At 35.8% G+C, this 25,187-nt stretch overlaps 1 protein-coding gene across 5 annotated transcripts in view; it reads left to right on the plus strand.

Moving 5' to 3' along the window:
* Window positions 1–24,687, plus strand: part of USP9X (ubiquitin specific peptidase 9, X-linked) — a 100,989-nt gene extending 76,302 nt beyond the window's left edge. The window contains exons 28-45 of one of the 5 annotated variants that reach the window (XM_014938076.1): window positions 81–227; window positions 1,020–1,242; window positions 3,512–3,732; window positions 4,128–4,318; window positions 4,768–4,941; window positions 7,133–7,274; window positions 7,460–8,210; window positions 8,730–8,853; window positions 10,250–10,475; window positions 11,586–11,715; window positions 14,501–14,686; window positions 16,404–16,624; window positions 17,241–17,329; window positions 19,746–19,902; window positions 20,244–20,456; window positions 20,873–20,968; window positions 21,674–21,684; window positions 22,437–22,573. In XM_014938076.1, coding sequence (XP_014793562.1) covers window positions 81–227; window positions 1,020–1,242; window positions 3,512–3,732; window positions 4,128–4,318; window positions 4,768–4,941; window positions 7,133–7,274; window positions 7,460–8,210; window positions 8,730–8,853; window positions 10,250–10,475; window positions 11,586–11,715; window positions 14,501–14,686; window positions 16,404–16,624; window positions 17,241–17,329; window positions 19,746–19,902; window positions 20,244–20,456; window positions 20,873–20,968; window positions 21,674–21,684; window position 22,437 — 3,303 coding nt within the window. In that variant the 3' untranslated portion in view covers window positions 22,438–22,573. Of the gene's footprint in view, window positions 1–80; window positions 228–1,019; window positions 1,243–3,511; window positions 3,733–4,127; window positions 4,319–4,767; window positions 4,942–7,132; window positions 7,275–7,459; window positions 8,211–8,729; window positions 8,854–10,249; window positions 10,476–11,585; window positions 11,716–14,500; window positions 14,687–16,403; window positions 16,625–17,240; window positions 17,330–19,745; window positions 19,903–20,243; window positions 20,457–20,872; window positions 20,969–21,673; window positions 21,685–22,436 lie in introns of all 5 variants that reach the window. The other 4 variants (XM_014938078.1, XM_014938074.1, XM_014938075.1 and 1 more) reach the window with 4 other exon arrangements.
* Window positions 24,688–25,187: the final 500 nt, after the last annotated feature.

Raw genomic sequence — 25,187 nt, forward strand, 5'->3', positions numbered from 1 at the left:
TGCTGCTTTGTTGTGAAGTACAGTTTTAAGCTTGGAAATGTATATTATTTAGGGTATCCTAACTTTCTCTTGAATGACAGGATGAAGTAAAAAGGACAGGGGAAACAGGTGTTGAAGAAACTATCTTAGAGGGTCACCTTGGAGTAACAAAAGAGTTGTTAGCATTCCAGACACCTGAGAAGAAATACCATATTGGTTGTGAAAAAGGAGGTGCTAATCTCATTAAAGTAAGTTCACGTTTTTTGATTATTTTTTTTTCTTTTTACTATGAGTAGGTACAAACAGGCTTTGCATCTTGTATTCTATAACCAGAAAAGGTCCCAACTGAACTGTTTGAAAAGAGCTTCTACTTGGGGTTAATTGTTTTGTTTAAAAATATTTTTTTAAATAAGTTACATGTTTCATTCATACGAGTACTTAACTTTATCATTTTTTGGAACCACTGTGTATGAAGTTGCTGTGACCAGTGAGCTGTTGTTCCAATATTTGGCAAACATCACCCAAGGATAGTGAGCTAGATACCGGGTAGTACTGCACAGGACTGCTTTCTTTCATTATCCTGGTGTTGTCTTTTCTCCACATGTTTTTAATTAGTGCTATTAATGTTTATGGAAGGTTTGAACAAATGCATGACATCTGAGCATCTCTTTAATCAGATGTGTTTTCTTTGTATCTGATATTATACAGCAGCAATCTTGGTGTTTTTTCACCACTAATTGATAAAGAGCTTTGTAGATAATACTGGTTTGGCAAAAGAAAATTTTTACCAATCAATAATAATAATGCAGATTTATTTTTAACTTGCAGTGGGGAGGCTGGTGTGCAGGGAACCACTTTAGGATGGAGTTATTCTGTTTTATGTTTAAAAGCTCATTATGGTGTTGGTCTCACTTAAAAAAAAGAGAGTTAAAATTATTCCTCTGGTTCTCAGACAATCATGTATATAACACTTATTCTGTTATAAAATAGTGTGCATTTTTATGGCAACAGGTGATTTTTTTTTTTCTTTTTTTTTTCAGGAATTGATAGATGATTTCATCTTTCCAGCGTCCAATGTTTATCTACAATACATGAGAAATGGAGAATTGCCTGCTGAGCAGGCCATACCTGTCTGTAGTTCACCAGCTACTATTAATGCTGGCTTTGAGCTACTAGTTGCACTAGCAGTTGGATGTGTCCGAAATCTCAAACAGATAGTAGACACCTTGACTGAAATGTATTACATAGGTACAGCAATCACTAGTATGTAATATTTTTAATTATCTATTTTCTACTTTTTAATATATGTATTGTGTTTAGATTTTGTTTATATTATCAACTGAACTAGATGCTGAGTTTTTTAGTTTGTGGTTTGTTTGTGGCTGTGTTTAATGTTGCAAAATCAGGCTGTCAAAAATTTAGTCTTTTGTTAGCATAGCCTTTATTTGCTCTTCTTTATGCAGCAAATGTGCTGACTTGCATTACGTAGTTGCATCCAAGTTCTGGCCCCAGTCACTTAACACAGTCTGACCCTTCCTACCCCAACCTCTGGCTACTCCCCTTTGTCCATACCAGCTCCCAGGAACCTCATTCAGTTTGTATCTTCTACTTTTGTCTCATCGTTTCAGGCTCTGCCTAACCAATCCCAGAACCTCATCAGGTATCTTCAGCTTAGTTTCAGTGCCAGTCTCTTGGTTGCTCACCTAATTTGTCATTATTGTCTGCACACAGACACAGGCCCACTGTCCTGTCCCCCATTTTAGCTCTGTACTCATTCTCCGCTTGTCATAGTCCTTTCTCAAATGTTTGTTCTCTCAGTTTTGGCCTTGTCTCAGCACAGCTCTGCACTTAAAGAACCAGAAAGATTATAGAGATTGCTGTATGTACAGAAGCTTACAAATGTTAGTGTTTCAAAAGCCAACAATCAAATAAAACTTGGGTTAATTTTCACAAGGATGGCCAAAGGCACATACTTAACACAGATTTTGTTATCAATAAAAAGCATGTAAGACTTTCTTAACAAACAAATAGGAAAATATTTTCTGCAGCCCTGAATGTGGTAGCTAAACCATTTTGACTGTAATAATAACAGAGAAAGAAAAGGGCAGGGGGAAAGGGGGGTGACACACCAGTCTTATGCTGATACTGGAAGACAGGCTGAGAGAGCTGGGGTTGTGCAGCCAGGAGAAGAGAAGGCTCTGGGGAGACCTTTTTGTAACCTTTCAGTACATAAGGAGAGCTTACAAGAAAGATGAAGAGGGCAGTGATTTTAAACTGAAAGAGGGTAAATTTAAATTGAACGTAAGGAAGAAATTCTTTACTGTAAGACTGGTGAGACACAGAACAGACTGCCCAGAGAAGCTGTGGATGCCCCATTGTTGGAAGTGTTCAAGGTCAGGTTGGATTTTGCTTTGAGCAACCTGGTGTAGTGGGAGGTGTCCCTGCGAGTTGGACTTAAATGATCTTTAATGGTCCCTTCCAACCCAAACCATTCTGTGATTTAACAGAATGTTTACACTTGTACAGTTTAGCAAAATCATAAGCAACTAGAAAAAGTATCTCATAGTGGGAATTGCCCATTGTCTCTCAAAATGAAAATACTGCTTGCCCAGTTGGTAATCTCACGAGTCATTTGAGTTAGTTTTTTAATCTCTTCCTGTTTGATTCCATCTCAAATGAACAAATTAAAAGGGCAGCTTTATAGTTTTCCCCTTGCCCCCTGCCTCATTTTTTTTCTTTTTTTTTTTTCCCTTTTCTGTTGGGAAGTAGTGTATTTCTTATCAGCTCACAATTAGAAGGATTTTATGGTATTTCCTTCTACTCAGCTATTTGATAAGCATGATAGAATGCCAGATCTCTATCGTACATCAGACAGAAGAGAGAACACATGTATGAACTGCGCATGCTGTGTGTTTCATATACCACATAAAGCTTGCTTGTAAACATGCATGCTCTCTTTTACATCAGAATTTTTTTGTGCTAAAAACCACAAAACAACACGTTAGCATAGGAAACCTGTGATCGTAAATGTACTCTGAAGACATGTGAGAAGCCTGAGGGAGAAGATGCAGGAGAAAAAAATCTATCATGAGTCATATAAATAACATTGTCTAAACTTGTTTCCCATCCTGGGAAGCTAAAATGAAGTATAAGTGAAATGCTGTAATTCTAAAAAGATTATAAATTTGTGAAAGGCTTATAAATGGGTTATATACTCTAGATTCATTCAGCTGCTGGTATTGAGGGAAGATTTCTGTTTGATACATAAATAGACTGAATTTTTGTCTGGCCATCTTTTTAGTTATGCAGTACAAGAAAATGATGCAATGTTAAGATTACAGATAGAACTACTGTTGGTAGAAGTTATGTTAATTTTAGCAATTAATTTTTCTGGTGGACCATTTGTTTGATTAAACTGCAATGTGACACAGACTAATACTAATTTTATGCACCTGCCCTTTGTTCTACATTTATGGTCTAATTCTTTTGTAACAAAATAGTTTCCTAATCACATTCTACTGTTTTCTTTTAGCTTGTGAAGCGCTTACAGAATGGGAATATCTACCACCTGTTGGACCTCGACCACCAAAGGGATTTGTAGGACTGAAAAATGCTGGTGCCACTTGTTACATGAATTCTGTCATTCAGCAGCTGTACATGATTCCAGCCATCAGGAATGGGATTCTTGCAATTGAAGGCACAGGCAGTGATGTAGATGATGACATGTCAGGGGATGAAAAGCAGGACAATGAGGTGAATTTAATTGTGTTGAACTTGCTTATCTTTAAATAGAATTCCTTTTTTTGAAAAGGTTATAATATTTAAGGTACTCATTGCTTTGCTTTTCATTGCTTTGCTTTCCACTGCTAGCAGTGGGGACAATAGCATAATATTTCTTACTTGCTACCACAGAGGCAGTTACAAAAGATCCAAGTAGCAATGCAGGCTTCTTCCTCGTGGATTTGTACTTGTAAAGCATCGTACACCACTTCTGCCATTGGAACTCCATTAATGCATACGAAAATATTACTTGTTCTTCAGATAAGAATATTAAACGCCCTAGGCTGTTAAATTAAACAAGGGATACAACAGGCTATGAGACAGTTAAATATCAAAGTTAATTGCACAAATTTTCTTCTGCTTTTCAGAGCAATGTTGACCCACGAGATGATGTGTTTGGTTATCCACATCAGTATGAAGACAAACCAGCACTGAGTAAAACAGAAGATAGAAAGGAGTACAATATTGGAGTTCTGAGGCACCTCCAAGTAATTTTTGGTCATTTAGCAGCTTCCAGGCTACAGTACTATGTACCAAGAGGGTTTTGGAAACAATTTAGGTAAGTAGAAAAGGTGGTATTGATGTCTGTTCACTGGACCACTGAAATGCAACAAAACTAACCATAGTAGAAGAAATTATAGTGAAGTTAAGTGTAAATTAGCAGAACTTGTGCAGCATTGTATCTGTTCTGCTACCTCTGTATCAATCTGTATAAGTCTGTTAATAAACCAAAATTTACAGCAAGATTTTTTTTTTAATTCTAGCACTTCTTAACCTGATACTGAGACTTTGAATTAAGTATAAAGTTGTACACAAAAGCTTGTTTTTATTTACTAGTAGGTTAATGTCAGGGACAGAGTAACAGTTGGCATACTATATCACAAACCAACAAATAGTTTTGCACACTAAGAAGGAGCAATTAATAGCTCAAACAGTATTTTTTTAGAAAAGAAATTGTTGGAGAACAAAACAAAAAATACCTGACAAAAAATGTGCTTCTGTTTTCAGGCTTTGGGGTGAACCTGTAAATCTACGTGAACAACATGATGCTTTAGAGTTTTTTAATTCCTTGGTGGACAGTTTAGATGAAGCTTTAAAAGCTTTGGGCCATCCAGCAATGTTAAGTAAAGTTTTAGGAGGGTCCTTTGCTGATCAGAAGATTTGTCAAGGATGCCCACATCGGTAAGTGTTCAAGATTCTCCTTTCTTACCAAAGAACAGCTTGTGTTTGTATCTGTATAAAAGTGACTAGAGTCAAAATTAGGGGTTTTGTGATGCTTGTGGTTTTGCTTTTCTTTAAAGATAATACAATTTGCTACCTTGTTTTTTTTCTATAGTCTCAACATTAATTTGTCTTCAAGTGCCTTGAAATACTTGATCATTATTTCTTCTGCTTAGCAGATTGTATATGCAACATTGTGTATTGATCAGGGGAGGAAAAGATATGTCGTCTTCATATTAAAAGTGGAAGCAACTTAGGGACCAAATGCAATGTATAAAATTGAAAGACTTGTCCAAGAGCTGTTGCTGTCTTCTGTCTTCCATAGTGGGTGGTAGAGCTTACCCAAGTATGAATTTTTCATTCCAGTGAGTAAAATTCCATTCATACTCACTGTGCAAGCTATAATTAAGGAGAATGATGTATAAAGTTTATCTTTTTCTTAAGATTTCTGCTGTATTTTTAATTAACTTCAAATGTGAATATTGAAATTCAGCTTCATAGAGGTTATGCAAAAAAACACTCATACCAAATCAGACCATAGGTCTGTAGTCCACTATCTTGATGATGGTGATCAACTGCAAAGGTGTAGTGAAAGAATAGAACTAGCCATTGTAAAGTACTTTATCTAGACTTTTTCTTCTATATCCCTTTAGAGGTGAATGATTAGAATTGTGTGCAAGATTCAAGATGGCCTAGCAATGAACTTGACCTTTTTCAACAGTTGGCTTTTTTTAATCATTGTGTTAAATTTTGTATCACTAACTTGTTACTGTTCACTACGTCTTTCAGATTATGCATGGTTCTTAAATGATACAGATCTCTCCACACACTATCATTGCAAATTCTCTTTATTGTGAAAGTTGATCATTTAGTGTTATCCTTCAATTAGCAATCAAAATACAGGAAAAAACACTGATACAAACTGGTTTTATTGTGGTAATCTTTCAAATTCAGTGGAGCGCATGTGTGAATTAGAAGAACTTAAGTGGAACATCTTACGTTTCATGGGTTAAAATGTGTGACCAGAATTTAGTTGAAATATTACAAGATAAAGTGAAAACACTCATTTTATTTTACATTCAATGGGTAATTAAATGGAAGATACAAGTGTGAAGCAACATGAGTTACCATTCATTCCTTACGTACTATCCTGAAGTATTATTTGTCTTTTTGGAACTCTAATGGATTTACATAATTGTACTTAATAATGTTACCCTAATTGTAGTTTAGGGAGGAGAATACTGATGATAAACTAAACTGTTGGATTGGGGTGTGACAGATTAACAGTCTTTCTAAATTTGTACGTTATTTAATAGATGAATGAATATTACTGTTTTGGTTGAAGTGTTTCTAAATATTAATTTATTCATTGTTATAAAACCCTTTGTATTCCTGATGGCATATCAGAGAAACAAGCTCTGCAGGGTTACGTTGGAATAGATGCAACTGTTTTTAGCTTATTCATTGCTCCTTTATCTTAAAATTTAAAAGAAATAAAAAATAAATTGTTTCCAAGATATCTTAATTGGTTGTCTCTCAAGCATTGCTGGTTTATTGCTAGGAATTTGTTTGAAGGTCATATCAGAACACAGTAAGTCAAAGCCAGCCATACATATGCAAAGTGATGTTATGAAGATAGCTGTTTAGGTTTTTTCAGATAGAAAAATAAAAAAGTTTTTTTTTTTAATCTCTTTTGAACTGTTGTCTTTAAGTATGGTACAGTTTTGTGCTTATCAGTCTAATTCCTGACAGTAAAGTTCAGAATGGAAAAAGTACTCTATTTTGCTATCTGTGCTTGTCTACTGGCTTAAGTTAGCCAAGAGTCTCTCATGCTACTTTAGCTGCTTTAAAAACAAGACATGCTAAAAGATTCAACTTCCATGATCTTTCCAGTGAACTTGAGACATAGAAATAATTTCTATGTTGTTAATTTAAAAAAATAGTGCAGATCAAAAAATACAATGTGCAGATACTGTAATACAATTGTGGAAAGACTGCAATAAAAAGAGTTCAGTTCTTTTTTTACTGCTTAGCTCCTTTTGCCATCAAATGCTGAATAAAACTTTTGCAGGAAGGTGCTGTGTAGCACCTGTTAGACATGAAAATTGAACACATTTCTACCTTTTTCTCACATCTGTCTGTTCATTGGTAGGTATGAATGTGAGGAATCCTTCACAACTCTGAATGTAGATATAAGAAATCACCAAAACCTTCTTGATTCTTTGGAACAGTACGTCAAAGGAGATCTATTGGAAGGTGCAAATGCATATCATTGTGAAAAATGCAACAAAAAGGTAATGATTCCTTAGGCACTAAATTTGTGTACATCTGTGGTGATATAGGCGTACTAAGTTCAGTCTTAGTTCATGTTCAGGGGGGGGAAAGGTTTTCCTTTAATTACTGACTTTGATTGTTGATAAGAGTAGATCAATGAATACTTAAGAACTGGTAACTGTTCACGTCCCTTTTTTTTTTTTAGGTTGATACAGTGAAACGCTTGTTGATTAAGAAGTTGCCTCCAGTTCTTGCAATCCAGTTGAAACGATTTGATTATGACTGGGAAAGGGAATGTGCAATCAAGTTCAATGATTATTTTGAATTTCCACGAGAGCTGGACATGGAGCCTTACACGGTGGCAGGTGTAGCTAAATTGGAAGGAGATGATGTAAATCCTGAAAATCAGATAATACAAAATGAACAGTCAGAAAACGAACACTCTGGGAGCACAAAGTACAGGCTCGTTGGTGTACTTGTACACAGTGGCCAGGCCAGTGGTGGACATTATTACTCTTACATTATCCAGAGGAATGGTGGAGATGGTGAGAAAAATCGGTGGTATAAATTTGATGACGGAGACGTGACAGAGTGTAAAATGGATGATGATGAAGAAATGAAAAACCAGTGTTTTGGCGGAGAATACATGGGAGAAGTGTTTGATCATATGATGAAGCGTATGTCCTATAGACGCCAGAAGAGGTGGTGGAATGCTTATATTCTTTTTTATGAACGAATGGACACAATAGACAAAGACAATGAACTGATAAAATATATTTCAGAACTCGCAATCACCACTAAACCCCACCAGATTAAAATGCCATCAGCCATTGAACGAAGCGTACGGAAGCAGAATGTGCAGTTCATGCATAATCGTATGCAGTACAGCCTAGAATATTTCCAGTTCATAAAGAAGTTGCTTACTTGTAATAGTGTCTACTTAAATCCTCCTCCAGGTTAGTATGTTAGTGCAATAATTAAGGATTAATTTCTTGCAAGAAGACTTTGATTTGTGTTGTCGAGAATTTGATTTGTGCAGCCAGTGAAAATTTCTGCATTCTGCTTTGAATATTCTGTCTTTCTGGACTTCTGCAGTTAAACATCTTTTGTTGATGGTGATAACATGCCAGAATATTTAACAAAAAACACTTTGATAAACTACCAACTATAATTCAGCTTATGTACTAAGTCATGTTAAAATGATAAAGTTTGTGGACTGCTCTGCTGAAGACAGTTCTCAAAGGTGAGATGCCAAATTTCTAAAAATCAGACATGCTAGCCTCCAGGTATTTGTTACTGTCTTAAAGCTTACATTTTCAAAGTATACGTTAGAGAAGCTAGAGGCTGTTTTGATCAAGCTTCCTGTTAAAATTGGAACACAATGTCAGACAAAATAGTAATCTGAAATCAGTTAAATTATTGAAAGTAAATTGCTTTTACTTTGTCTACATATGAGTATTTTGATTTTTCTTTAGGACAAGATCATCTGTTGCCTGAAGCAGAAGAAATAACTATGATTAGTATTCAGCTTGCTGCTAGATTTCTCTTCACCACAGGATTTCATACAAAGAAAATAGTCCGTGGCCCTGCTAGTGATTGGTATCTTGTCTTTTAAAAACAATTACAGTTTGTTAAAAGATCCCAGTTATATATACATATGACAATAAAAAGTGTTAGTGATCTGTCCTATTTATGATCCTACCCCAAATACGTGGTCAAAGTGCACATGAAAAGGGGGGAAAGTTTGAACAGAAAATACTGGAAAGAAACGGAGCCTTAAAATAAACTGCTGAGCTGAACAGCTTCATTCAAATTCATATTTAAACAAAGCTTAAATCTACATTTTGTTGGTCTTTTAAAATTATGAAAGAGTAGAATTTATCACTAGCACAAAACTAATAGGTTATGTATTCTGACTTCAGAATGATTTCTTCATGGTTTGAATAGTTTTAAACAAAGTTCTTTTCAACCCATTTTTGCGGTTTATATTTGTATTCTTTTTCTGAAAGATGTATATAATCTTTTGGAGACTATACATTGCTATGGGGCCTGTAATTCAGATCTGTAGTATAACACAGTACAATATTATTCATAGCAGTACAGTGTTTTAAGCTAGTTTATTCTATGCTGGGGAGAGGAGCGTGCATTACTACCGGTAGACGTACAGAGAAAATCTAGTATTCGTGATGACCAGTAGTTTACCAGCTACTAGTAAGTAGTTGTGTAATACATGACAAATACGTACCTCAATTTTTTCTCTAATAGGAACTTTCAGAGTTACTCCTGTTATTTTAAGAGATCAGGAGGAGTTCAGATATTGCTGCAGGAAGGAGGACAGTCTCACACAAGACCCTTTCCAGAACAGATGTTTTACTCTTTGGGGTTTTGTGGTTTTTTAGATCTGTAAATGAGAATATAAATCCTGATAGGTTACATACTTGTTTACCTGTCTTACAAGCAGCTCATGAAATCCACCCCACATCTTCTCCACTGCTTCCCCTCTCCCCCAGTTCCAAAACAGAGGTAATGATAGCTATTGAGTAGTAGGGAGCTAGGGGATGTAATCCTGTCTTAGGCCTTATGGTTGATAGAAGTACAATGCTACAGTTAAGTATTAGGTTTTTAATTGGCCCTCTCCCCAACTTCCAGTACAGAGGTAATGATGGCTACCAATTTAGGTAGCTATTGAGTAGTAGGGAGCTAGGGGATGTAATCCTGTCTTAGGCCTTATGGTTGATAGAAGTACAATGCTACAGTTAAGTATTAGGTTTTTAATTGAAGTATCTTTTTAATTTGTGATTGCTAGTAACAGATAATATCATGTAGGAACTACAGTTTCTCTGTTTGTAAGCATTTTGTGAGCAAAAAATTATTTGGTTAAAGGGATCACCTTTAACACGTATTTTTTTCAAATTCTGCAAAAGAATAAGTCTGCCAAAAGTCATTAAGTCTACATTTGATCATAATTTCTCAGTTGTGTCATCTTCTGTTTCAGGTATGATGCATTATGCATCCTTCTTCGTCACAGCAAGAATGTACGCTTTTGGTTTGCACACAACGTCCTTTTTAATGTTTCAAACCGCTTCTCTGAGTATCTTTTGGAATGCCCTAGTGCTGAAGTGAGGGGTGCATTTGCAAAACTAATAGTATTTATTGCACATTTTTCATTGCAAGACGGACCATGTCCTTCACCTTTTGCCTCTCCTGGACCTTCCAGTCAGGTATTTTATTTTCTCTTGAAAAAGTTGTGAAACTTACTCTTACTTCTTCATTATAAGCATTTAATGTTAAGTAAATCCTGGAGTAGATGCATCAGTGTTAACAGGAAAGCTGTACGGTCCGTTTTGCACTACATATGTCATGTTAGTGAGACCAGTTTGTGTGAGAGGTGCTGCCAGAGGGGCTCAGTTTTCCCTAATTTGTAAATCTCTGTGAAGACTAAGTAGTGAGAATTTTGAATTGAGTTGCAAGTGTGAAATCTGCAAAATAAAAGTAGTAGTTGGCGGAGTGAATCCTTGTTATTAATTTAGAACTAAAAAACAACAAGAACAATCAAACAAAACAAAAAACCACAAAACCAAACAAAAAAACCACCCAACAACAAAAACCCTAACAAAAACTATGAAAACATGCAGGATTTCCCTAAGTTTTCTTCCCCTGATCCTGCAACATTGAAATTGTCAAAAATTGTAACTTTGTATGGAAGTAGACAGTGAATTACCCAGTTTTGTGCATGTAAAACAGACGAACAAAAAGCCAAAATCTTAATGTAATACTTGTCATAGCAATGTTTTTGTTTGGACTGTATTAAAATTTAAAAGAACCTTTTTGAGCCATAACTTTGTCATGTTTTTAACGTCTACAGTAAGATACTTTGTATTGTTCCACTTTCCTTCTCAGAATATTTTTATTACTATATCCAGCAAAAGAATTTGTATTAAGTTAAAGCTCTACATGCTTATTTTGTTTCGTGAAGTATTTGAGATACACCTGTAGAGGTGATTTCGTTGTCTGTCTTAGACTGTCTTAGACTATGAAGATCATAGTGGAACTGAATGTGCTTCTCTGAGCCTAGCTGCTGTTGGGAGAAAAAGCTCAATTAAAAGCTTCTATACTTGCATAATTTCTTGGAATTACATGGTGTTTATTGATGGGAATCTTACTCCCTGTATGTCTGTCTGTCTTTGTGCAAGATACAGATGACTAACCAGCTGCTAGTATTTTGGAGCTTGTACCTTTTAACCAATTCTGTTTTCTGCCATGGTAGAAAGTATAACCTACATAAGGTTTTGATAGGTTCAACCACTAATATCAAAACTCTTTTTTTATAGGCGTATGATAACTTAAGTTTAAGTGATCACTTACTGAGAGCGGTACTAAATCTTCTAAGAAGGGAAGTATCTGAACATGGGCGCCATTTGCAGCAGTATTTCAATCTGTTTGTGATGTATGCCAATCTAGGTAAGTAAATTACATCATGTGCTTTTACTGACAGCGCTGTAATAAACTGGCCTTTATTAATGAACCAGTTACACAGGTCACAGCAGGAGAATCCAGTTTTTCATCCTCAGACAGATTGTTATCATCAAATGCTATATAAATGCTGTCTAGAATGTCCGTGTTCCTCCAGTTTGAAGGCTTTAGGCTTTCTGCCATCCTTGAAAGATGAACATGAGAAACTTGGAGCAGTAAGAGTGTGCAATTCTGAGAATGTGTGGGGTAAAAATATGGCAACAGAGGTGATGCTTTGTTTAGGGCACCTCTGCAGGAAGGGAGGCCATGAGACCCAAGAAGCATGTGGGGTTGTCAACTGGTTTGAGGCTGAAGAAGCTGAGGAAGATAAAAAAAGAGAGAGATGCATGATTCTCCTTTATGGAAACACTAATACAGATGGTCATGCTTTGTCAATGTGTTCCAATTGTGCCCTTTCGGTATTAATTTCTTTAGTTCAGCTTTGAAGTTCAGCTATGAATGCAAAACCCTGACTCTGTCTTCCCTTTAAAGACTCTGGGAGGCTGAGGAAATAGCTCAGCCTGTATATATTCTTAGACATCATTGCTTGCCAGAATGCTTTCCCCATAGACATCATATGAGGTAAAAGAATGCAAGAATCAGGAAATTCCACTATAAATTTATCAGGTATTATAGTTCCTCCAAGAAAAAGAGGTGAGAAAAGCCGGTGTTTTTGTAATATATGAAGGCTTAAATAAAGTTCTCTCAGACTTGAGACAGTAATTCTTTTCATGAAGACTAGTGTTCTAAATTTCCTGATGAAAGATTAAATTAGAGATTGAGCATGATCACAAATTAATTCTTATTATAACTTTTTAGCATCTTTGAATGCAAGACTAGCGGGACTACCTGTATTTGCAGGTGCTACACTTAAGTCCCATTATACATGTGCTGTAATATAACTGAGATGAGATAGTTACCAGTTTTGTGGTGACCGTCATGAAACACTGGCTGCGGCACTTCGAGCATCTTCCATTTTTCTTCAGGATCTTAATTGTATACAGCATTGTGAAAATAGAAATAAGTATAGATTTAGAAGTACACAAACTTCTATTAAATTCTGGATTATATAGGTTCTTTGCATAGAAAGTCACTAGCCTGTATAAAAGAATAGAATAAAATAATACTAATCGTATCTCAAGTACTTATTCCAAACAAAAATATTTTTTTCAGTTAAACTGAGATTGGTTCTATTCACTTCTAGATGAGCAGCTGTGATCATGCTTTCTCTTAGCATTATCAGTATGCTGAAAATCAATTAATGATTGATTGAATAGACTGTTTCTCAGGTGGGTTAATCTGCTGCTGCTTTATGTATTTGCCCTGAGGAAAAGCAATTAAGAGTTGCAATAAAATGCAAGTCAAATTAATAAAGGATTCCTTTTGCACTCTTGGGTTGATGAGGGTCGTCACAGGTCCGTATCTAGGGAATTATCACAGAGCTCTACATTCTTACTTCACCCAGTTATTAGGGTCTTCTATCAGGGCCCCATTTCTCTTCCACATGTGGTAGCCTAAGTGACAAAGCATCTTTCTCTATGGCAGGTTCTAAAAATTCCATTTTTCCTAATGGAATAATACTCTCCCCCTCTTACTCTTACAACAAGATATTTTCATTCTTTTATGTAAAGTAAGTGCAGTTGAAGCCTCTCACTAGAAAGTACTCAGAAGCCAGACTGGAAAGCATAACTAAATTGTATTTCTGCGTCTGATCAATGTCACAATCTACCCCACAAAGATAAACATAGAGATATTAAGCAGTTGTGTTTGTCTTACTACTGTTAACTGAAGGCTTCTGTATGGACATAGAGTGTTCATTCAGCAAAAGCCAAAATACACCATTCCTGCAACGCCTCAAGTTCTCTGAAAAAGTTTAAGTTTTCTGACATTTTGAGAGATCAAATAATACATTGTTCGTGTCAAAGCAAGCGAGAGCTCGGTTCTACAAAGGATCTAACTAAAAAACTAACATAATCAAAAAGCTACTATAAAAGAGCTGTAATAAGGTGCTATCTGGATTTCTCCTTATCAGAAGGATGGTAGGTAAGATCCAGTTGTATTTCAGAATAAGAAAAATCTTGGAAATGTGTGGAAAAATTAGTACTTTTAACCAAATTGAGAAACAGAATACAAGATCAGAAGGAACATATCGAATTTACTGGCAAGTACTTGTGTAGTGTGTGCAAGGTATTCTTGCAATGAAACTACCTGTATGTTTGGAGGTTTTGGTTGCTTTTGGAGGCTTTCTTGTTTCATATTTTGGTTTTCTCGTAAGTTGATTTTGTCATTCTTATTTAGACTTACTGCATAGTATGGCACAGTTGGAAATGTCTTAATTTTGTAGTTGATGTATCTAGGATGTAAAAATAATGAAATACTGGCGATGTTCATCTTATCCTGGGCCTCACAGTGAAAAGATCAATTCTTTGTCCAAAAGACTTCTCTGAGGCTTTGCTATTAACAGAGATGCTAGTTAAGTGTAATGAGCACTGTTAAGAAATCGTAGTCATTTATAACTCTCAATGTGATTTTTCAGCTGAACATAATTGTTTTGTTCATCTTTACTGATTTGATTATTTTTTTCCCCAGAAAGCATAAATGATGGTTATAATAAAACCTGGCAGTTGAAGTTGCGAGTCATGTAAACAGTGGTTGTTTTTCTTTTTAAAACAAAAACCAGTATTATCAGTGTGAGAAACAAGATGTCTTTTTGTTTCTTCCCACCCCTGTACAGGTGTAGCAGAGAAGACACAGCTTCTGAAACTAAATGTTCCGGCAACCTTCATGCTTGTGGCTTTGGATGAAGGTCCAGGTCCTCCAATTAAATACCAGTATGCTGAATTGGGGAAGCTATACACTGTTGTGTCACAACTGATCCGTTGTTGCAATGTGTCATCACGGATGCAGTCTTCTATCAATGGTATAGTGGATTTTAAGTTTTCCTTGGATTAATTGGATATATCAGTAAATGTCTTTTGTGCATATTTAGCTAGTATGTGTAAATTGAATTAGATGGAAAAATGTATGCCTTACAACAAAGACAGAAATTTCTTTGTCGTAAGCAAAACTGATTTGCTGTATCAACATAGTAAAGAGCACAAGACAGAAATCTGGTCTGTACTTCATGCTCTTTGGCTTATTCCTTAAAGTTACAGGAAAACAACTGACTAGTAAAGTAGTAGTTTGTTGATTACAAAATAGTAATGATTTTAAAATAGTTTAAGCTCACTGCAAAGAGTTGCAAAAAGATGATCTTTTGATTCTGAGTAGGCAATAAATAGATTACTTTCGTGTTACCAATAAAATAGTAATCTGTACAGGAAGAATGCTACAGCAGACTATGAAATAGCTAATATTGCTATTGTTAATAATACTGCTTATCAATAGAGAGTGCTTGTATTTTTGTAGATAGCTCTTGAAAATTATTTGGTGCTTGTTCTCAGTCAAGAAGACAAGCAGAAGCCAGCTCTTCAATTTACAAAAGATCAAGAATCAGCTAGAAATTGGTCGACCACAGTATAAATCATTAATATCTCCAGTAGTTGAATAGAGTGCAGTTATTTTTGAGAAATGGTGACAGAGTATTGGGCTACGTGGACTTTATAGCCTGTATATGTACACATTCTGTTAAGCATATTTTAGAAAACCTAATTAGAAATCTGTAGAGAAGCTATTTAATGGCAAACTCATTACAGTTTGATGTGTCAGGCTATAAAGTCAATAAGCTAGAATGTGCTATACTAAGATTAATGAACTGAAAATTTTACTGTGCTATAATAAGCTTCAAAACCATTTTACAATTTTGATTTGGTTTTGTTTCCAGAGCATTATTTGAGGTTTACACTTAAAAGATAATTTACCAATGAAAAATAACTGTATATTCACTGTATTCATAATGTTGTACTAAACAAAAAGACTTTTTATGAACACTACTCTGACTACTAATTATGATGACTGTTTACAGAGTAAAGTTATTTTTTGCTTCAGCATATTAAGCTGGAAAAGTTCTCCATTGAACTTAAGGACATCTTCAAACAATAACTAAAAACACTGCTGTATTTAGAGACATGAGGAGCAAATCAGCAGTCTTTCGTTACATAAAATGAAGCTTACTAAATACTTTTTTTTTTTCTTTCAAGAGTCTATTACTTTTCTCTACACTCTAAACATTCAGATGGGACTCTGAACCCTTTCCTATTGCCTAGTGAAGTAAATAGACCTTGTGTCCTAAAATATGATAGACTTGGGCTGTGTTACACAAGCAGTGAAGCAGATAAATTCAGGAGATAAGAGGATTTCACTGAGGAAACTCTTAGCAATTTTTCTTCTTGCACATTAATGTGAATCCAGCTGTTCAGCTTTGATTCAGCTGCATAATCTTATGCAAGAGGGAGAAGCAGCTCTCAGGCAGCAAGCATCAGGCTTCACAATCAGAAAACTTAGTTGTTTTTCCTTTGAATACCACTACAGTATAAAAAACAACTGTTCAACTGTTAGGGAGAAAATATGCTGTTAGGGAGGGGTTGGGTTTTTTCTCCCTCTATAGTTTTTTGATGAGTTACACCAATTTATACTTTGTTGTGTCTACACTGAAAGTAAATCAGTACCTTTTCATTGGTAATAACTGTTTCTTCTAGGTAATCCCCCACTTGCCAACCCTTACGGTGATCCTAATTTATCTCAGCCTATAATGGCACTTCAGCAGAACGTAGCAGACATTTTGTTTGTGAGAACTAGTTATGTGAAGAAAATTATTGAAGATTGCAGCAACTCTGAAGAGACCATCAAGTTGCTTCGTTTCTGCTGTTGGGAGAATCCTCAGTTCTCTTCCACTGTCCTCAGTGAACTTCTTTGGCAGGTAAAAATAAAAAGCTAGGAGAAGAATGGGAGTATAAATTTGTGTAATGCAAGATTCTATATTTATATGTAGGAATGTTGTATTAAATACTGAACAGGTGCTTGATAAACTTCCCCTTAAGGTGGCATCCTCTGTCAGTATTTCCACCTTTAGGTCTATACATCATATTGGAGTACTATGAGTTTAGGAAAGCAGTCGACCTTTTACGAGTTAGGAACACTATGTTAAGGATGGAAAATAAGTAGACTGAGGTGGTCTTTATGTATTGCAAGAGCATTTCCTTCAGCTTTCCTGTTGTTATTTTTTTAAGGTAGCATTTTCAGCATTTCATGCTTAGGGCTTCAAATGAATTGTGTTAGAAACTCCTGAGTAAACATTTTGTCCCTTATAAAACCAACTATATTTTAAAAAACCTAAAACCCAACAAAGCCACAATGCCCAAAAAACCCTGTCACAATCAACATTTTTTTGAAAAATATATATGCATTTTATTTTGACATATCCTTTAAATTACAGTAAACTTCACTTCAAATGAGCTGTGTTCTTGTATTGCGCCATGTAGTCTGCATGCTTCAAGGAATGCTTTCTTATGTTCTCTGTATTTTTACTTTTTAAGGTTGCATATTCATACACATACGAGCTTCGACCTTATTTGGATCTGCTTCTGCAAATCCTATTAATTGAGGACTCTTGGCAAACTCACAGGTTGGTATTTACCTGTCTTTATAATTCAAGATTATGGTGTTTTGTACAGCTTGTTTTCCCAGTGGTTCTGTTGCTAATAATTTCAAGAGGTTTGTTTAAAATATATATTAAATCAAAATACAGAAATAAAGCATTTTTTCCACTTTTATCGCAATTTTTTGAGAGTAATCTACAATTTTCACCTTGAGCTTCCTTATTATTAAAAAATTTGCTATTTAGATTCTTCACATGCTAGAGAAGGTGCCATTTAGGCTAAACTAATTGGTATTTACTGTGAGGTGCTTAGATTGATGCTTAGAAATAGTTCATTCTGGAGGGTCTTAATTGATAGCCTGATCTTACTAACAAGCACATCAGTCATAGCAGTGATACCAAGACATGGATAAAATGTGAACTTGGGAAAAAAGCGTATTTCATACCTAAATATTCTCTATGTGATCACATTTCAATAGAATTTTAACTTCAATATATGAAATACCCAGTTTCAAAACTGATTTTCGTTATGTCTGCAAAATAAGGCTTTTGTAGGTTAAGATTAAAAAAATGTAATTACTGCAAATACTGACTATTTGGGAGAAAAGTCAATTCCGCAGAAGTTTTATATAATAGTGGTAGGTGGGGTAACACAAAATAAATGTAATCAACGAGCTACCTGTCAATATTTCAAAATGTCACTGTTTCATAATAAGTGAATATGGGTAGTATCAGATTTACTAAATCATTTGCAACCATGTCTCATATGACATTTAAAATACGTTGAGTATATAATAAGGGTATTGGAGTGAACTCATGTACTTAACCTGTAGAAGTAGAGTGTGCTCTTAGAATTTTATCAATTCATTGGCCTTGCTTTAGAAGATACTATTCTGACTTAACCACACTCCAAAACACAAGGACTGAGTTGAGAGGACTTCTTCATTTTCTTTATAGGAAATTCAGCTTAGGTAGGGAACGAGAATATACTTTATACCTTGGGTTTTCAGCCTTGCATATATATCTATATGTAATGCATATATAATGCAGTTTGTTTAGGTTTTCTTCCTAATAAACCAACATTTCCACGAGATATCTTTAAATCCACAGAACACTGAAGAATGGGCATACTTTACGATTTCCAGGATTTTTCACCCTAAAATACATTATTTTACTTCAAAAGTACTAAAGTATGTTAAATAATGGGATGTAAAGGAGGTTGAATGTTGTAGTATGGCTTTCACTGTACTTAGAGTTGTACATCACTTCATATTCAATATTGCAGCCTCAGGAGTAACAGTGATCATTGGAATTGTGTTAGGCTTCAGCAGAGGGGTATTAATTGACCAGCTGTTATCATCCTCTGATTTCTTGCTGCCAATTCTGGCAGGAGCTTGAAATATTGGTCTCTGTCCTGTTCTTGGTTTTGCTGTGGTAATTACACAGTTTTAATGATCTTAGTCTTCTCTTTCAAAAAAAGCCAAACCACCAAATAGCGTAACTGACCATAGTGAATGGTAGTATGTTCTAACTCTTAGAAAACAAAAATCACCTCATCTTAGGCAATGTGCAACCTTCAGTGCTCCAAGTGTTCTTGTGCTATCAGATGGCTGCTGCTGTTCTTTGGCATCAAACTTGCTTTCATGAATTTCTCTTGATTTGATAAGTTCAAGTGCCAAGTTTGGGATAATAATGGTACTTGTAACATTAAGTTAAATCAGCTGAGGTAAAGCTCGTCATCATGTTACAGATGGACTCTAGGTTGCCAGCTGCCTGGAGTCTATTTGCTGACTGTTCCCAGGCCTATGAGGGAAGAGGGCAATTCGTTTTTCTACAGCAAGTGTAGCTCTTCAGGACATCAGTGTAGGTTCCAAGCCCACCTCTGACCTGTTTTTAAAGCCAAAAATATCTCAATTCTCAGTTCTTGCACAGTTTCAGAGTGGCAATTAATTCCTGTAGCCCTTGCTCAAGAGCAGAAGTCACAAGCAGTGGGCTTAGTTTCAGGGAATGCCCAAATCCCTTATCTTCAAGCACAAATATGTACCATTCATTCCTCTTCAGAGGAATTGTATCTAAAAGAGAGTGTCTTTGAGAAGCGTACTGTGATGTAAGTAACCATTCTGTTGAGGATTTAATCGTTACATTTCTGTAAGGACCTATTGGGTTAACAGGTTGATTTTGTAAATGCAATAGATTTTAAAAATAAGCAATAAAAATTACCCCATTAAAGTTGATATCTATGATTAGAATTAATCTTACTTACATGTTTTATATATGTATCATTCAGACAGTTTAAATATTATCATATTATAAGTAACATATGTTATGTGTCAAGTTAGTTTTCTGATTTTAAAGGAAAGTGATGGTAAGTGAAGCCTTAATTCAAATACTAAAACTCTAACGCTTGAAGTTTTGAGTTGGTTTGCTTTTGGTTTTTTTGTAGGATTCACAATGCTCTTAAGGGAATCCCAGATGACCGGGATGGATTATTTGACACCATTCAGCGCTCTAAGAATCATTATCAGAAAAGAGCTTACCAGTGTATAAAGTGCATGGTAGCTCTCTTCAGCAACTGTCCTGTAGCCTACCAGATCCTTCAGGTGATACCTTTCATTCTGTTTCTTGTTGCTTTTTTTCTGGTTTGGGGGGGTGGGGGCAAAAAAAAACCAAACAAAACACCAAGACTGAAAAAAAAAAATCTGCCATTATTCAGTTTTCATCACCTTGATGAAATTACAACTTCCAAGTACAACTCATTTGAACCTTCTTATATCAGAAGGTCAATAATTATGGATTGACAGCAACTTGGTTAAACTTGCACTCGGGATTCTGTGATGCAGCTGCAAATGCAGACTTCATTTCAAATTTGAAGGAAGGGAAAAATATTTCTTTTCTGAAGAATAGAGAAAATAATTCTGAGTTGTTAATTTTCCTTCTGCAGAGCAATGGAGATTTGAAGAGAAAATGGACCTGGGCAGTAGAATGGCTTGGAGACGAGCTTGAGCGTAGACCATACACTGGCAACCCCCAATACACCTATAATAATTGGTCTCCACCGATACAAAGCAATGAAACATCTAATGGCTACTTCCTAGAGAGATCACACAGTGCTAGAATGACTCTTGCAAAAGCTTGTGAACTCTGCCCAGAGGAGGTAAAGAATGAATTTGACTTCTGGTAAAAAAAATTTGAGTAAAGTGCTTCTATAAATAATTAACCTTAGCAACAGTCTCTGGTCATTACAGAGGAAACAGATTTTATAAATATGGGTTTCTGGTTTTGTTGACTTCAGTTACATACTGCTGTGCGTTTTTCCACTTTATTACTGTTTCTACAGATGTCTGTTACTTAAAGAATTAGCAGTAGTGAATTGAAATTGACCATTTAAAGTAGATTATGAATGGCCCTATTTTTCCAATAATATGTTGATAGTGGGAATTTTTATGTAACACAGTACAAGCTATGGGTGACACAGTGGGGTAGAATGTCACTTGCATGTAAGATTGGTTCTGGATAGAATAATCGTAGTGTGTTTTACCGAAGTAAATTAAATGCTTTTTCAAACTTCAGGAACCAGATGATCCTGATGCCCCAGATGAACATGAGTCTTCTCCACCTGAAGATGCCCCACTGTATCCCCATTCACCTGGTTCCCAGTATCAACAGGTAAAAGCTCAGAGTTGAACCATTTGTTCAGAGCTCCAGGTTAGCTTTTTTAGCAGTTACGGTAACTTAAATTATAGGCGTTTAGTCAGAAGCATGCTATAGCCAAATTTCAGGCTTGGAGGAGTAAAGGTAAAGATACACCTCCATTTTGCCAGGAACAGTTTCAGACAGCACTGAAGAGTTTCAGGTGAGAATTTTAACGTTAGCAGATGAGGGATTAATCATCCATAAAAAGAACAGGGAGGCAAATGTCATCACAGCCTAGTGCATACTGAATTTGATTCCGTCGTATTTGTTGACATCAATAATACCTTCTGAGTTGCTTTCTTGTTTTTAAATACAAAATCCATCCTCAAGGCCTGAATTTCAGTTTGGGTAACTGGAAGGTTTTCAGAAAAATGCAAATGGCTTTGTTACATACAATTTGTGCTGTGAACGCTGATTTCTAAATCTTACATACATATAAAATCTAAATCTGTTTTGATGTTATATGGCTGCTTTGTTAGGATCTTCCAGTGGAAAGCCAGATCTGAAAGAAATCATAACCAGGTTTTTTACTGAATTGACTAAATTAGTAGATCCCCCAACTTAGTTGCCATTTTTTGTTCCAATTCATTTTATATATTCCAAATCTGCTAATTTAATTTCCTTTCCTGCCCAAACCCATTTTCCCTCCATCTTGCTTTCCTTACTTGGTGTTGTCAGCAGAGCAGTTGGTAAGTCATGCAGATTTTCCCACTCCTTTCTGAGCTCCTGAGTTCAGACACGTACCGTAACCTCACCATTACCCGTGTGACGTGTTCACTTTCTTGCAAGAGATGGCATTTCTCACTAACACACACAATCCTCATATTCCTAGTTTCTCCACAGTTGGTTAAACTCTGCAAAATGATATATAGATGAGATGTTTTCATTTGCCAGATGTGTGTGTGACTCTAAATTGGGACAGAGCATCTGGAGAAAGCTACTGGTCTAGATTTCATTCAGTTCTGTAACATTAAAGGTTTCCCTCTTAAAAATTGTAGTACGCTGCATAAATACAGGTATGCTTTTTTCAATTTCTTCAGGAAAAAAATTCGAGCTGGTTGAACCCATTGATAAAATATGTGCACAGTTTAATGTCTGCAGCACATAGGCAGCCTCTTCTCGTCTCCCTTTTTTTCTTTCTTGCTGCTTTTGCTTTGCATGTAAATGTTTGTTATTCAAAAGCTGAGATTACTATTTAACTAATCCTTTTATCTTTACAAGTTGAAAGTTTGTTTACCTTCTGTGTAGACTAAAAAGGTAAGTGAAAAGTGTGATTCAAGGTAGTGAAGAAACTGTGATGTGTGTTCGTAGGGATATTCCTACGCAAGAAGTTCAGTGAGCTTGACAGTGCTTTTCAATAGTCTGAATGTAAAGCAAGTAAGGGCTTAGGAAATGGTCCACAAGTTTAATGTCCCTTTAATATGTTTATGCTTTATTGCAGAATAACCATGTGCATGGACAGCCATATACAGGCCCGGCAGCACATCATATGAACAACCCTCAGCGAACTGGCCAACGAGCACAAGAAAATTATGAAGGCAGTGAAGAAGTTTCCCCGCCTCAGACAAAAGATTAGTGAAATGCACATAATCAATTAACTTGCTCCATCAAGACTGTGCACCCAGGCCTTACAGTCCAACCTTTCTCTGTGTCTGGCTAATATTTAAAACTAGAAAAACTATTCCTAATCAACATGGAGTGGAGAGTCTATTCACTGTCTTATCTGCAGAAAATTGCTGTCAATATATAACCCGCCTGCAGTGGAAAGTGTATAGTGTTTTGTAATAAATGGCCTGATGCTAATGTGTAAATGGCAAAGGTGTATATAGTATATTAATGTTTGACTGTTAATTCTTGAGCAAGAAACATTTTTTTTGTCTTGATGAGACTCACAGATCTACAAAAACAAAAAAATAATTTCTTGATATATCTGCTGCGCTCTGCAACCAGTGTTGCCTGCCTCACGGCAGTCGGATCAACTCCTTTACGAAAAAGCCTATCCATGTCAACCACAAAAATAGTTTCATGTTAATTCTTTGCCACTGGAGTCGATTTTACTATGAGCAACGTAATGGCTGGTAACCTTTTAATTATTTGGTTGATGTGGAAAATTGGTGATGTAACATTGTTTCTAGATCTTTTTTCATTGCCTTTTTCATTCTGGTATTAGGTTAATCACTTTGAAGCTATAGTTATGCTGTAACATTTAGCATGGCTTCACACCAAGTTAGTGTAGCCAACGAGGGGGGAAAAAAAACCGTGACTGCAGTTGTCCCAATGTGACAACTGTATTGCTCAGAACTTTTTCTTCTTACACCTAGACTATAAAATGGGGAGGGAAAATGTGACAAAGAAGTGGTTTTCAGTTTCACATATGTTCCTCACATCTGATGTTTGACAGTTCTGTCTCTGGGTGGGATAAAGAACACTTAGTTTTCAGTAATAGGAATTTAAAAGATTTAAAACAAATATGCAAAAATTTGCTATGCCAGGATGCCTGGAGCATAATAGACTGTATTTGGTGTGCTTGTTTTGTTTCTTTGGTAGAGCTTATTAGATAAACTTCTAACACTTTCCTTCTACTGCATCCCAGTGAAGTGGAAGTCAACAAAATCACACAGTACTTGTGAGTGCCACTGCACCAAGTTAACTTGCTGGTTTTCTGCTCGTTCACAGTTCTACTTGAAAGCGAGAATTGTCTTAGCTCTTTATCCATTATACAGGAAATCTTAACATTAGAAGCAGGGTTTAATTATAAAAGAAACTACTGGTTAGTCAAATACAATTCTGAGGTATCTCTATTCCAGAATAAACATTTGTTTAAAGACTTCAAGAAACGCATCAGTAAATACTGTATTTAAATGAAAATTGGTAACTTGAATGTGTGTAATTTTTTTGGAACCTGTCTAAAAACCAAATACCCCTGCAAAACAGATACAGCCCACCCTATACTATTTAAATATTTTGCTGTTTTATTTTATAGAAATTATTTTGCTGAATTCACAAATAGAATTTGATTTAAGAAGAATGTTTTGTCCTGTGGTGTGTGTTGTTTTTGGGGTTGGTTTTTTTTTTTATTGGACTGCACAGAAAGGTGAATTCTGTGCAGTGGCACTATGCTGAATTCTGGAACAACAGTCACATTGAGATTCTGTGCACAAAAAAAAAATTGGCCCTTAAGAATAAAATAATCAGGACAATTACACTGTAAAAGTTTCTTAATGTGATTTATCTTGTACTTTTTGTATGTTTTTATATATACATATATATATTTAATGAGCACAAGCTTGATGGTGTTTTTTACAAATGAGTTGATAGCAACAAAGCTGCTTATCAAATTAAAGGTCTGTAGTTTTGAAATGAACAAAGGAAAATTCAGTTGCAAGTGCATTCTTATGCATTTAGTGTAACAAGGAAGGGACAGGGAAGGTTTTTGAATATGCTGTGTAGCGATGATCACTTCTATGCTTCCATGTTTTCCCTAGTGCTCAAGTTAATTCAGATTTTTTCATAGTTTTTAAGTAATGCCGTTTTACTTGGAGTTAGTAAATTCGGACAGAGTGTTCCCTTTTACGTTTGGGAGCACATGTTGGAGGTTTTAACTCAAAAATTCTACCCTGACTGCTCAAGTTGAAATTGTTCATATTTATTTGGACCAGTTAATTGTTAAACAAGCTATCTCAGAGGTGTGATTATTATGTATTTTTTACTACGTAGGTAAAATATAGTTCAGCCTTGCCAAACGTGTTTGCTTCTAATAGTGCAATGATTGTAGAGACCTGCCCGGCCTGTGGCACTTTAGGCCTGTGGCTCTCTTCAGGCCTACACACCTCTGCCCCGAACGGAGAGCGACTGCGGGCGGCAAATCGAGACTGTCGTGCGTCTGTGTGACTTTGAAGCAGGGTAGCCTGTGTTGTCTGTTGCAGCTGCTGTTTTTGAAGGGATAGCTACAGTGAAAGGTGGGATGTTTTCCTCACTCTGGGCAAAACGAATTTTGAATTGTGCTCAAGAAATATTGTACGAGCAGAAAGTTTCATACGCACGTTACCGTCGCGGCGTTTCAGCAGTGGTCGTTTTCAGGCGATACACAGTACCTCATTGTTGATGGCACACTTAAAATAGTAGTCCTCAAAGTGCCTAAAGATTTAATTCCCCCATCACTACTTTTCAGTCCTGTGTGTTCTGTTTAGAA

The sequence above is a fragment of the Calidris pugnax genome, unplaced genomic scaffold (genome assembly GCF_001431845.1).
Source record: "Calidris pugnax isolate Ruff unplaced genomic scaffold, ASM143184v1 scaffold25, whole genome shotgun sequence".
Lineage (NCBI taxonomy): Eukaryota > Metazoa > Chordata > Aves > Charadriiformes > Scolopacidae > Calidris > Calidris pugnax.